Source organism: Syngnathus scovelli, chromosome 7 (genome assembly GCF_024217435.2).
Source record: "Syngnathus scovelli strain Florida chromosome 7, RoL_Ssco_1.2, whole genome shotgun sequence".
Classification (NCBI taxonomy): Eukaryota; Metazoa; Chordata; class Actinopteri; order Syngnathiformes; family Syngnathidae; genus Syngnathus; species Syngnathus scovelli.
The window spans coordinates 16,333,843-16,348,998 of NC_090853.1; the positions used below are offsets into that span (position 1 = coordinate 16,333,843).

Genomic DNA, 15,156 nt, shown 5'->3' on the forward strand with positions numbered 1-15,156 from the left:
ATGTGTGTGTGTGTGCGTGCGTGCGTGCGTGCGTGTGCATGTGCGTGCTGTCAAGCGATTACAATATTTAATCGGGATTAATCACATTTTGTTTACGGTTAGCTCATCGTTAACTGATCCATTTTTCAGCAAATTTTTATATTCATATTGAAATAGGTTATACATTTTGATGAGATGTAGGGCCACTTGGACCAAAAACCATATTTTTTTTCTTTTCATTGCAATTTAGAAAATTCTGTGACATCTAGACTTTGATAATTGTCTAGGCAGGACATGAGGCGAATGTATCCTTTTTTGCTCCGCGGGAAATAGATCTGACTGACATCCACATAGCAGTGGAAGGAAGTGCTAAACCTTGGGGCAGCAAATGCAATGAAAACAGCAAGGGCCCCAAAATAGATCCCTGTGCACCACCATACAAGTCAAGTCAAGTCAAGTTTATTTGTATAGCCCTAAATCACAAACAGTCTCAAAGGGCTTCACATAGACAAAAATTGACAATTATTCTCAAAGCATCCCCTGATCTTAAGCTCCCAAAAGGGCAAGGAAAAACTCAAAAACCCCTACCAGGGGAAAATGAGAAACCTTGAGAAGGGACCACAGATGGAAGGATCCCCCTTTCAGGATCACCAGGTTGTAATGGATGCAGAGAGGGCACAAGTAATACAGAATATGAAAATCAATGAAAAAAATGGATGTCGGAGGTGCCCTCGATTGCGGCAAATAGACACACTTTACAGAAAAACAATAGTGTCTTTGAAGCCAGTGGTATATGCCGAACCATTCTGATTTGATTTGGTTATTTGTGTCCAGATTCAGTAGTTGTTTTGTTGTCATCTTGCTTCTACTTGACTAACTCATGGCTGTAACATTGAATGCTTCAATAAACCAAGATAAAAACTCAACACAATACAATACAATACAATACAATGCAATACAAATTTCAGAAATTAATTTGATGTATCAATGTAATTTACAATATGTAGTTATACACATTTTTAAAAATGCTTATATTAGCGCAATTGCTTTAGATCAGTAAGTTTTGTCTTAAAGAAATATTGGGTCTTCATAAGACTAGAATATATTTTCTTTCTGTCCGAGTAAAATTACTGAATATATGTTAAATTATCTCTTTGTTTGTATGCAAGATTTCATGCAGAACGGGCTATAGACATCATTACTCATGTTCTGCCTGAGGATCATCTGCTTCTAGCCTCATCTAAGCGAGTCAAAGGTAAGGAAAGGCAATATTGGTTACTCACTACTTAAACAATGCCATTTAGTGGCATAGAAAAGTATCTATACCCCTTGATTTTTTTCCAAATTCTATCATGTTACTAACTTGAACATATAAGTACTTTATTGTAATTTTTTTTTTATTTACAACATGGGTTTCTATTTTTAGTATAAAACGTGTGGTGTGCAAAAGTAGTCTACCCCCTGAGTCATTTCTTTTTAGAACCACCCAATGCTGTGATTACGGATACACGTATTAACAGCTCCAGACAATTTTTGCCGTTCTTTGCAATTAGCTGAAGCTCAGTCTGACTGGATGGGGTGTGTCTGTGAACACCTATTTTTATGTCTTGTGATCTTTAATATATTTGCTATTTATACACTGCTGGGTGAAAGCTTCTGAGGGAACATTTTCTCTTTTTCTTTTTATCTTTAATATAGTTTCAGTTTAACTATTTAATGTATGCCAGAAAGCTTTTTCTATTAGATTGCCACGGAAGGTCTAATCTGTCCAAAATGGTTCTAAGCCAGTGGTATACACGTACATAAGAAGATGCTGGGCTAAGAGAAAAGGTCAATGCCAAGTCACCTTACTTACTATTGGTGCCAAATAGGCCGACTCTGACAATCCCCCTCTGACCATTCAGATATCACAAGTGTGGTGCACAACATTATGGAAACGTTTAAACATCACAAAAATATGTGACTTTTAATGGGCCGCATATGTGTTATTTATTGGTGTATCTGGTTGCTGACAGGAAACCTGTGGTCCACAAGAGCAAGCAAAATCAACAACTGATATTTTAATCAGTCATCCTGGATACTTGACTAAACTATTATAGATGTTGTTATCCAAACGTGATCTTTTGGCAACAGATGGTTTTCCCATGTCCCAATGGCACAGTTAATATCTCTAAAGATTCGGTTGGGCACAAATGCAAGGAACACAATAGTGTCCACAAAATAAACATTACTCAGCATTCTTCTAATTAACATATATGTCAAACCTCAAGGGCTGCTTGCCCTGACTGTTTTCCATGTCTTACTGCTGCAACTCACCAGATACACACAATTAGGGTCGTTATCGTTCCACCAGAAGCTCACCTAGCTCGCGGTGCCTGCCGACACCTGTCAGTGGATCACAAGCTTCCTGACCAATAGGAGACAGCAGGTGAGGCTGGGCACCATCACATCGGACACCCGTACCACCAGCACTGGCGCTCCCCATTGCTCTTCTCTCGCTACACCAACGATTGCACCTCAGGTGACTCTACTGTGAAGCTCCTAAAGTATGCGGATGACACCACTCTCATCGGACTGATCCGGGACCATGACGAGACTTTGTACAGACAGCAGGCGGAGCGGCTGGTCCACTGGTGCAGCCAAAACCACCTGAAGCTGAACCCGCTCAAGACCGTGGAGATGACAGTGGACTTCAGGAGAGACCCTTCACCACTTCCACCCCTCACCATCCTCAGTAATGCTATTGCCACCACAGACACCTTCAACTTCCTGGGATCCACAATCTCCCGGGACCTGAAATGGACCGGCCACATACTCTGTCCGGAAGAAGGCCCAGCAGAGGTTGTACTTTCTGAGACAGCTCAGGAAGTTCAACCTGCCACAGGAGCTGCTGAAAACCTTCTACACTGCCATCATCCAGTCTATCCTCTGCACCTCCATCACTGTCTGGTTTGGATCAGCTACCAAACAGGACAAGCACAGACTGCAACAGACAATTAGGACTGCGGAAAAGATAATCGGGACCAACTTCCCATCTATCCAAGACTTGTACCTGTCTAGGACCAGGAAACGTGCAAGTAACATCTCCACAGACCCTTCTCACCCAGGACACAGTCTGTTCAAACTCCTCCCCTCCAGGCGGCGTTACAGAGCGCTGTACGCCAAAATCAACAGACACAGCTTCTTCCCCCAGGCTCTTGCTCTGATGAACTCACACCACTCATAGAAACTCAAAGACATCACTGTGCAATAACATCCTGCTCTCGCCACTTAAATGTTGTTCGTTACCTGAATGTTGTCAGTCATAGTTATACAGAGGCTGAGTCAACCTGAGTCAAACTCCCTGTCCGGCATGCACAAACTTGGTCAATAAAGCTGATTCTGATCAAGCTACTTTAGAGTTTGCTGATTGATCATTTTAATCAGGTGTGTTTCACCAGGATGACATGGAAAACATGCAGTACAGCAGCTCTTGAGGACCTGAGATGGACAGACATTAATACCTTCACATGGTATTGCATATAGTGTTGCACACGTTAGTGTTTACCTGATTCTGACCAGATCAGGTTAAATGTACATCGTAACCCAAACCCATTGATATTGCTTTCCTATTGGCTAGAGCAGACCCAGGTGACCAGTGAGCAGCTACCCGGCTGTGGTCAAAGGAATGAAGCAATGGGCGATGGCCGAAAGGAAGCAAATGAATAAGGACGTAAACAATGAACTTGTGCCGAAAAAGAATAGCACGTCTGAAATATGTGACTACACCGGGAATCTTCAGGGAAGAAGTTATTACAGACGCAGTTACTGTGTGAAGTCATGTTGAAAAACTGTGAGTCCGTAAAGAGGACACACAGCTATAATATGGAGCACAACCACAAAGTACATACGAGTTAATCCACAATCAACTATTAAAATTAAGGACAGTTTCGAGAGTGTCACACTCTATGAAAAAATGTCAGATTTCACAGAGATATTAATATTACTGCAGCATCTCAACTTTCCACACTTGTACAAACCAGTTAGAAAGTATGGTACCATAAGGAAGCAGCTCATGTTCCGAGAGACTTTTTGGTCCTTCCACCTGTAGCTACATCTAGTTACCAAAGTACTTGTTTGAAAGTGAACGAGGTGGTAGTTGTAACAAAAAAAAACAAAAACAAAAACGCTCACCTTGAATAACTTTTTGGTGCAGTGTTGCTTTTCAGGGTTACTATTACCATTAATTTTAAATTACCATGGTATAAGGAATGACAACCTGCAGCGTGGGCACTTTTTAATTATTATTTTTATAAGATTTAATTTAAAAGAAGACATGTTAAAGTTCTGGTTTGAGAGCCTGTCTATGTGAATATTTTTGGTTTTCTAATATAATATTTTACATTTAAGTATACAGAAAACGTTACAGCTCATATTTTAGATGCAGTTTACATCAAGTTTGAACGAAAATAAAACTAATTTTAGCATGAGCACTGTAAGAGTAAGTTTATGGTAATACTTTCATCCATCCATCCATTTTCTATACCACTTGTCCCCACGGGGGTCGCGGGCGTGCTGGAGCCTATCCCAGCAGTCATCGGGCAGTAGGAAGGGGACACCCTGAACTGGTTGCTATCCAATCGCAGGGCACACAAAGACTAACAACCATCTGCACTCGCACTTCGGGGCAATTTGGAGTGCTCAGTCGGCCTACCAAGCATGTTTTTTGGGATGTGGGAGGAGACGCGGGCACAGGGAGGGTCAGAGGTGGAATCCAACCGGCACCCTCCTAACTCTGAGGCGAACATGCTAACCTATGCGTCACTGAGCCGCCCTGCCCTATGATACTTGTTAAGTGTAAATGTTTGCACCTCAAACTTTGCCTCACATACATTGATTTAAATCAGAATACATAGCCCTCTCATTTCCCCAAATTTAAAGTCATATATTTCATTAGATGGTAAAAGTATATATTTTTTACGAACATGTAAAATATTGTGGTAATATTGATATTGCGATATCCAACACCCATATCGCATATTGTCCCATTATTGTGCTGCCCTACTTCAGAGTAAATATGTTTTCAAGTATTTGCAACTTCGAAGCTAAATTGGAATGAAACAAGAATTTCACAAGAGCCCCCTATCCAAAACTCAAGAAATTGAGTCAAGATAAATTTAAAAAGGGTGCTATAGTAAAAATCGACAATCTATTGCTGTCAAACTCCTCAGACAACTCTATTCTAAAATTACAGGTTTTCAAGAAAGATCCATAATTGAATTTATTGTTTGAAGAATGGGAATGAGTTTGTAAAAAAGTCCATAAACAGACTTAGGTTGTTAGAATACTGATGTGTGTACACCTGTAAAGTTAAATTGATACAATCCAAATATTCCAGTCACCTGTATAAAGTGTGGAGAAGAAAAGGGAACACTGTTTTATTGTAGTGTTAGAGATTTGCTCACTCCAACTTATTTTGCAAGAACCACACGGGAGACAAGCAAGTTCTTTTAGACACCTGCAGGTGGAGAGTTCACTCGCTCTAGGAATGAAGTCTGAAAACCCTCCCAACTGCAAGGACATATTTATTAAGAGAAAGAGTGGGGGCTGGTGTAGACTGAATAGGAAGCCCAAAACATATCAGGGGGTGTTTTACGACCTTGTGTAGGATGAGACAAGGTAGGTTATTTATTACCAGTTGCATTCCAACATAATCATACGATAAGGATAATCTGAAAAACCCTAACATCTCCCTCCTGTTTTATCATATGATTATGCCACCGCAAACAACAAAGACAAGTAAAAAAAAAAAAAAAACACACATATATATGTATAATGAAGAAAGAAGAATAGTAAAAATAAAAAACAACAAACAATGATAGCAACACTTTCCAGTGAAGATGAGGCATTACCTTAATAACCCAGAACAAACTTATTGTGTAAGCGAAAAACCTGCCGGCCAGATGTTATTAGCAGGGAAATTCTTACACGGTCCCTTTGCCTTAGGCGACCAGAATGCTAACAATAAAAAACAAAAACACAGAAACAGTGCATCATTGTATCCATCACTTGCGAAGCATTTTCGATGGTCAAATCATCAAGTTTCTGTAAAACATGCTCAACAGAACAGCATCTACGCAATCCACATTTCATTATCGTCATCACATCCGTCATCTCTAAGAAGTTGTATATGAACTTGGGCTACAGTAGAGGACACAAACTTCGACACAGCAGACTTCAAACATGGGATAACGCAGGACGTAATCAAGCACAACACCACCAGCACAACAAGCACAGGAGACAGCAATTTCAAAAGCAGTTACCACCAGTTGCCAGAGAATAGCCACGAAAAGAAATCAAACTGATGTGGGACCTTGTCATTAGACATGGCCTGCTGTAAGTTCTTGAGTGAATTCATGGCGTCGTTGATATGGGTGTCATTTTCTCCTGGTATGTATGTGCAACAGGAAGTCCCAATGATGTGGCACACACCACCTTGTGCTGCCGTCAACAAGTCCAGAACCATCCTGTTTTGCAAGACCATCAGTCTAATAGCCTGAATCTCTCTATTTTGTCCATCGTTGATTTGCAGTGAGATATTCACAAAGGATTGAAAACGATAGTTCAGTGTCTCGATGAAGAGCGATAGTTTCCCAACCCCAATCTGAGGAAAGAGCGCAAGGACAACTTTGTCTCCGACGGACCATACTTTACGTCTCAGGGGAATGAGGGTCGAAGGTTGCAACTGCCCTGCGTCGACGTCCAGAAGAGTTGTGTGCTTCTGTCAGCTGATGATGTCGTATCCTATAGGTGTGGTCTGTCACCCACACTGGTGCACACACTCCTGTCCAGTTGGCGGGCAGCATCGGATAAACCTTGTGACCACAAAGCCACCAGCCATTCTGTATGAAATATGTTCCGTTCGATGGTGTAGCCATGTTGGTTGGAGAGCCCTCACCACCTGAAATGGCTCTCTTATCTTGACACTCATCGGTGATGTCCAAAGCTCCCATCCAGTTTCCTCCTGGAGAGCAGTCGTCGTTAATGCAGATGTCGGTCTTGTTACCTTGGATGTAACATGTGTAATTCACTCCAGCTGGTCTCTCTGTGTAGGCCACTTGTGGTATTGTTCGTCCTCTAACAGTCACGTTGAGATTTGTCCAGAATAGCTGATCACAGGCACCGTCAGCAAGTCCAGGGCGGTAAGGGTCGGCATCCTTGACTGTGACAGCACGGTGCTGATATCCAACTCCTCCCATGGATGCCAAATATTTTGCTTCAGTGACATTCATTGCTCTGGCCTCCAAGCGAACTTGCGTGGAGGAAGGGGGGAGTTTCGAACACACATAACACCCCTCCTGTGTGTGAGCTCTCACAGTGAACTTGACATACCGGTACCAAGTGTCTGTTTCGTATGGGTTTCTGGGATCCCATGACCATTCCTCAAAGTTCTCATCATGCGACCATCGTTTTCCACGGGCAACATTGTCATTTGGTCTGTTCAGATGAGTCAATAGACCATAGCACGCTCCAACCACAACGCAGCAGAGGATCCATCTGGCATATGGAGCCCCATTGCTACTAGGATGGCAGAGACACCGGGACATCCCCTCGCCTAGCGGAGTGGGGATCGATGGATTCTTCACCAACATTGAGACGGCTCACCCTAAACGATGGGGCTTCTTTGTAGTTAGGCTTCCCCACCACTCCGAATTAGGGGTCCAGCACTTTCTGCAACTTGCAGTGGCTGAGGTGAATCCAGCTGGGCCGTTGAGAAATCTTAACCGCCGTGGGAGTAGCAAGCAAAACTTGAAACGGTCCCTCCCACCGTGGGCTGGCCCAGTTCTTTCGTTTGATGACCTTGATGTAGACCAAGTCTCCTGGATTGATGGGGTTGTCCACCTGTGAGGGGGAGAGATCAGGCGGCAGTAAATTTGCATTGGACACATCTTTCAGTTTGAGCGTCCTGATTAGATAATCTGCCAAGGTCTGTTCTTCATCTGCTTTTTGCAAATCTGCAGGGAACACTGGTAGTCTATATGGTCTCCCATGTATGATTTCAAAAAGTGTTAGTCCTTTGGAAGTGGGAGTAATTCTCATATAGAGCTTCACTAAGTCGAGGCACTCTGGCCAAGGTCTGCCTGTTGTTTCCATGCATTTTTTCAACCTGCTTTTGATGGTGAAGTTTGCCCGTTCAACCAGGCCTGTGCTCGAAGGATGCCAAGCACAGTGTTTTTTTTAACGTTATTCCAAGGTGTACAGCCATGTTCTGCACAACTTGGTTCACAAAGTGTGGACCATTGTCACTGTAAATGGTTTGGGGGATGCCATGAGTTGGTATGATGGTTTTGCAGATGGCTTTTGCCACTGTTTGTCACGAGTCGGAGACAGGACAACCAAGTGCACACGATCCTTTATTGAAAAGGGGGGAAAGGGGAAGTGGAACACTGGACTTGCGGTCTGGCGTGGCTGAGCAGCAGAGCACAGCGCGTAGTCGTAGTCGGAGGCAGGCAGGTTGTCAAGATTTGCGGCGATCAGGCGTGGTCGGTCAGTTCACGGAAACAGTTGGCAACAGAGATCATTCAGGGGACCAAAAGGCAGTGGTGTCACGGGCAGGGTAAGGAGACGAACTGACAACCACTGGCAGAATGCATAGAGGTTAAGTAGTGGACCTAACGAGCTGTAGCAGGTGTTGACAATTCATTGATTGGGGCTTGGCTGGGAGTCCGGTGACGCAGGGACGTGACAGAACCCCCCCCCCAAGGGACGGCTCCCGACGTCCCAAAAACAGAACCCCAAGCCAGAGCAGGAAGACGGGCGGGAGGGGGGGAACCCAAGACGCACATTAACAACAATCTGACAAGTCAGAGTCAGACGAACACGTTGACCAAACACCGTCAGCAGGTGGCACCACCGCCCAGTCCTCCTCCTCAGCAGTGGCATCGGGAGATGCCAACCTGGGGGCCGGCTCGGGAACCAAATGGGTCTCTTCCGGACGACTTCGAGCAGGATGCCGGTCGGAATGCAACGCCTCGCCAGCCGTAGAACCAGGCTGCGGACATTGCAACGGCAGCCGAAGAGGAGCCAGAGCCATAGGCTGCGTCTGACGACGAGACCGGGCCCGCGGCCGCTGCCTACGGGTTGAAGAAGCGGAGGGCCGAGAGGCAAGGGCACGGGCTGGAGTCGAAGACCGGGTCTGGGGCAGGGAGTCGCGACAGGTGGCAGGGGGCAAGCAAACCGTTCCCAAACGGATCCCTGCTAGGCGGGTGCTCCTAGCCCTCTTCTGGCAAGAAGCCACCCAGTGGCCCTCACCCCCGCAGTACAGGCAAAGCCTATCTCTGAGGCGCCTACGACGCCGCCTTGCCGAAAGGGAAGTGCGTCCTATCTCCATTGGTTCCGGCCAGCCGGGCTGGGTGGGAGGAGTAGTAAAGGTGCGCTGGCTTACGTGGACAGGATCCCTGGCGGACGACAGGTCAGGCGGAAAAACAGGTGCTCTCCCTGACATCCGAGGTGTCGGGCTGGTGTCACTGTGACGGGGGGGCGGAGTCACCCTCCTCTTCTCGCGTCGCCTTGACTGGATCCGCCGATCCACCCGCGCAGCCAGGTCCATGGCCTCTTCAAGGGTCTGAGGGCGCTCGTAGGACACCATCTCATCCTTGATATACTCCGCAAGTCCGTGGAGGAAGGTGCCGATGAGAGCCGCGGCGTTCCAGTCGCTCCGACGCGCCACCGTCTGGAACTTGATGGAGTACTGGGCGACGGATCCGCTGCCTTGGTGCAGCGTGATGAGTTCCTCGGAGGCATCTTCCGAGGCTGAGCCCAAGTCAAACACGCGCAGGATTTCAGCTGCAAAGGCATCGAACGACGAACAGGCGGGTCCCTGCCGCTCATATTCTGCCGTTCCCCACAGCCATGCTTCGCCCGTAAGGTGAGTAAGTACAAAACCCACCTTGGCTGGTTCCGTGGCGAACGTGATGGGCTGGAGGTTAAACAAGACGCGGCAGTTTGTCAAAAAGGCCCGTACGTACTTGGGATCACCGTCGAACCTCGCGAGGTTGCTGAGTCTGGGCTCCGGGACGTCCACGAGCTGCCTGGGCGCCGGGGCAGGACGGGGCGTGGACATAACGGCGGGCTGATCGGTGGGGCTGAGTGGAACGGTCGTGGACAGGGCTTGCGCAGATTGGGTCGCAGCAGCCAGAGGAGCCAAATCTTTAAGGGCTTTGAGAGCTTCTACCAGTTCTTGGTGGAGCTGATGGTGCTGCAGGAGCTGCTGTTGCTGCTGCCGGACGATCCTCGTCAATGTCGCCATCTCCTCTGTGATCTTGCTAAGGTCCCACTCCATGTGGGTCGGGCGGTCCAGGGCGGAGGGACTGTGTGCTGGTTGCATATTTGGTCAGTTCGTTCTGTCACGAGTCGGAGACAGGACAACCAAGTGCACACGATCCTTTATTGAAAAGGGGGGAAAGGGGAAGTGGAACACTGGACTTGCGGTCTGGCGTGGCTGAGCAGCAGAGCACAGCGCGTAGTCGTAGTCGGAGGCAGGCAGGTTGTCAAGATTTGCGGCGATCAGGCGTGGTCGGTCAGTTCACGGAAACAGTTGGCAACAGAGATCATTCAGGGGACCAAAAGGCAGTGGTGTCACGGGCAGGGTAAGGAGACGAACTGACAACCACTGGCAGAATGCATAGAGGTTAAGTAGTGGACCTAACGAGCTGTAGCAGGTGTTGGCAATTCATTGATTGGGGCTTGGCTGGGAGTCCGGTGACGCAGGGACGTGACACTGTTAAGCCATCTGCGTGTTTAGATGGAACTATTTCCACCCATTTGGAAAATGCATCAATCATCACTAGGCAGTATTTGTGAGGTCCACTTTGTGTGAGTTCAATAAAATCCATATGCATGATTTGAAATGGATGAGGGTTTTGAAAATGAGCCTCTCTTAGGTCTCATGTTTCCTTGTGGATTATGTTTCACACAAACAGGACATGCTTTACAAAAAAAATTTAAGTAAGCATCTAAACCAAAGGTAGTGAATTGTTGATCTATGGTGGTCTTCATCCCTCCTGTCGACACATGGCAAGGCCCATGTGTCGCAAGCGCTGCTGCCTTAAAAAGTGATTTTGGTCAAACAGGTTTGTCATTGATGCGGTGGATATTATCTGTATCCACTATTGCACCTTTTGTCGTCCACATTCGTTTTTCCACCATTGGAGCATTGCCCTGCATATCTGTCAGTATAGTCTTATCTATGAGTTGTGTGTCCTCCGAACCCATTAAAAAAAAATCATGGCCATGTCTCCCTGCAGCTGCTTCTTTTGCAATTTTGTCTGCTAATCTGTTTCCATTTGAGACTTCATCTCTGCCAGTGGTGTGAGCAGCACATTTACACACAGCTAGTTTACCAGGTAAAAGAATGGCCTGCAACAAGTCTTTTAACAAGGAGGCATGGGTAACCGGCTTACCGGTTGATGTTGTCATCCCTCTGCGCTCCCATTGTTTAAATAGAACAAAGTAGAAAGCGCATGCTGACTGTCTGTATATACAGTGACTTCCTTATCTTCCGCTAATTGACACGCTCTTGTTAGTGCAATTAGCTCAGCAGCCTGTGCTGACCTGTTGTATGGAAGCTTCTCTGCTTCAACAATCTGGTTTGGCAATTTCACAATTGCATAACCACTTTGATTGTTTCCTTTAGGATCCTTTGAACATGATCCATCCACAAACCACTTTTCCCCATTGTCAAGTGGTGTGTCACTTAAATCTTCTCTGGGCAGCTGTAGATGTTCTGTAGCATCCAAACAGTTATGTGGTGTTCCATCCCCTGGCAACGGGATCAACGTTGCTGGGTTAAGGATTGTGCACCTCTTTATCACGATGTGTGGTTGTGACAGAAGTATAGCAGTGTAGGACAGATGTCTGGCTGGTGACAAAAAGTTCATTTTGCTTTGCAGCAGCAACACATCTACAGCATGTGGAACCAGCAGCTCCATTTTGTGAAAGAGCACCACATCTGAAGATTGTCTCACTGCAAGCGCTGCCGCGCATACTGCTTGGACACAGTCTGGCAAAGACAGAGCCACTGGATCCAGTTTTTTTGAATAAAATGCAATTGGTCTTAGTTTGCTGCCATGACTCTGCAGCAACACTGAGGTCATAAAACCATTCCTGCAGTCTGCTGTTTGCACAAAGGTTTTATTGTAGTCTGGCAAGATAAGAGTTGTGGTTTCTATCAGAGCCTGTTTCAGCACTACAAAAGCATCATCCGCTACTGGTGTCCACATGATTCATGGGAACTCCATGCACAATATCCAGCAGCGGTTGTGTTTTTTCCGCAGAATGTGGGATCCATGCTCTGCAGTAATTGCAGAGCCCCAATAATGACATCATTTGTTTTTTTGTTTCAGGTTTCGGTGTATCTGAAATAATCTGCTTTCTGGTTCTTTGTATCTGTCTTCCAGAAGCCGACAAAGTGTGACCTAAATAGTTCACTTCCTGTCTGACCCATTGTAACTTATTTTTGCTCACTTTATTCCCTGTTTTGCAGAGATAGTGTAACAATGCTAAGGAGTCTGCCTTGCAAGCAGCTTCAGTTTCAGAGGCTACCAGGAGATCATCTACATAAACTAGAAGTTGGCTTTTGTTTGACATCTGAAAATCAGCCAAACAGGCCATGATAGCTTGAACGAAAATAGTTGGACTATCAGCAAATCCTTGTGACAATCTGGTGTATGTATAGCTTTGTCCTTTAAAGGTAAAAGCGAACCAAAACTGTGAGTCTGGGTGAATTGGCACTGAGGAAAATGCATTGCTGAGATCAATTACTGTGAAAAACTTCTGATTAGGTTTCAAAGTGTTCAGAAGTGTGTGTGGGTCAGGCACATTGGGTGCTCTTGTTTGCACTGCATCATTCACTGCTCGTAGATCTTGTATCATTCGCCAATTAATTTTGTCGGCCTTTTGAACTGGAAAAATGGGAGTGTTGCAAGGAGAATCCGAGCACTCCCTAATGATTCCTCCTGTCAAAAGATCATTTATAACAGGGGCAATCCCATTCATTGCCTCCTCTTTTAAAGTATATTGTTTAACTCTTGGACGCCACTCTGATCTTGGTTTGATCTGTACTGGGGAAATGTATTTTAAAAGTCCTACATCAGATGGGCCCTTGGTCCACAGTTTTTCAGGAAGCCCAGCCAATTCCCCCTCCTCCTTTTCATTCAAATAAATGTCAACTAGTCAGGGAAGCGCACAAGCGCCTGCTCTGCCTACAGCTACTTCACACACTGTTTGCTTCCACACGTCACAACTGGTACTGTAGCTCCACCCATCACCTTTGTCCTCATAATCAGTCACAGATCCAGCAAGTTTAATTCGGGAACCCACATCTGCCCACGTTATACTGTGAGGTTTAAACAATGAGATGTGGGGTACAGCCGACAATTTGTATCTGTCTTTCTGAGGAACGGGCAGGAGCACAGCAGCAGCTGCAAATGACCTGCGATCAGTGTACAGAGCAGTGATTGTTAAAGTTACTTCTGTGTCGCTGAGAAAACTTCCAATATAGTCATCTTGTGGATCAGTGAGAAAATTCATGGTGACATGTAATTCATTACAAGTCATTTCTGATTCAGGTTGGGACAATTGTTTTCCAGCTTCACTCAGCAATCTGCTTGGGAGTTTAGGATTTCGTTCAGGAGGGATGGCATAGGAGCAGCAAATCTGTTCACCTGCTTGTGCAGCATACGAGTCCACATCTCTCACTCTACATGCTCGCATGCCATCCTTTACTGGAATTATTGCAATTCCCAACCGAGTCATCAGATTTCGTCCCAACAGGTTTATGGGACATTTTGGAGATAGTACAATCGAAACTGAAGCCATGCTTCCAGTTTCCTTATCTCTCACTTCAACTGGATTTGAGATACTCTACTTGTGTACCTCCCCATCAGCAGATTTCACCCAAATAGTATTTTGGGAGGCCTTTAGATTTGGGACTTTAGTTTTTATCACGGTTTTACAAGCCCTGGTATCACACAAAAACTCGACATCACTGCCTCCAATGTTTAGAGTAACATATGTTTTTTTCTTTTAATGCACTCGGAATGTCCCATGCTGTATGGACATCTACTATTTCTTCCTCTATAGGAGCATCAGAGGTCAAAGGGGGGGAATCTAGTCATGCTGAGAATTTGGCCTTTCCTCTGCCCCTTCCTGCACCCTTTGATCGATATTGTTTTGCCCGACGACACTCCCTTGCAAGGTGTCCTCGTCTCCCACAGTTCCAACAGTTTGAATCTGATGGGGGTTTTGATTTATAAGGCGGCCTGTGACCTTGTTGGCCTCTACCTCCTCCTCTGCCTTGCTGGGACCCTTGGAAGAAGACTGTTGCATCTTCATCTAGTTCATCATCATTATCTAGATGAAATACATCAGAACCTTTGCCTTTTTTGATCACTTTTTCAGCATGTCTGGCCCATTGCATAGTTGTTGTCACACTTGCAACATCCACTTCCACCAAATGTTTCCTCACCCAGTTGCCTATTTCAGGGCGGAAATTAGTGAGGAGCGCATTTTTAAGCTGTTGTTGATAAGCACTCTCAGCTGTATCATAGAATGGGATGCCACTATGCACCCTGAATTGTTTTTCAAATCTCAAACGAAAATCATCAGTATCTTCGCCAGGTTTCTGTTTTATTCCTGCCAAATGATCATAATTCGCTCGTCTTTGAAATATAATTCGCACTCTTTGCACAAGACCATTCCATTGTGCTGCATACTCCCCTCCCAATTGATTTCCCTCAACGGGATAGGGAAAAGGCCCTTGATTATTTCTACCTGTATAATTTCCTCTAACCTTTGCCCAGTCTTTTCCCAAGGAGGACATTGCAGCCTCTCCTGCCTCATGTCCATTCAGTCTATAGGAATGTATAATTCCAGCCATGTCCTCTACCCATATATCTGGGTCTTCAGCAACAGGGGTAACCCCTTCAACTGCTTTTCTTGCCTCGTCCAGAGTCCATGGCCGGAAAACATGTATGTGGGGGTTAGCCTTCCCCTACAATAGGGTTTGGCACCTGTATCATTGGGCACACATCAACATTGTCTACATTTTGACAAAATTTAGCAGCAGTGGTCAAACTTCTTGTTTGTACAGGACTTCTAATAATGTGACCCTGACTTCTTTTGCTGTTATATGGGGGG

The 15,156-nt window shown here is 45.5% G+C and overlaps 1 protein-coding gene across 6 annotated transcripts in view; it reads left to right on the top strand.

The window, feature by feature from the left end:
• Window positions 1-15,156, top strand: part of appbp2 (amyloid beta precursor protein (cytoplasmic tail) binding protein 2) — a 163,263-nt gene that overhangs the window by 91,434 nt on the left and 56,673 nt on the right. For all 6 annotated transcript variants that reach the window (XR_007482727.2, XR_007482728.2, XM_049725793.2 and 3 more), the window contains one exon: window positions 1,149-1,234. Coding sequence is in view for 4 of the 6 variants with exons in the window: in XM_049725793.2 (XP_049581750.1) it covers window positions 1,149-1,234 (86 nt within the window). In the remaining 2 variants the exon portion in view is untranslated. The remainder of the gene's footprint in view (window positions 1-1,148; window positions 1,235-15,156) is intronic.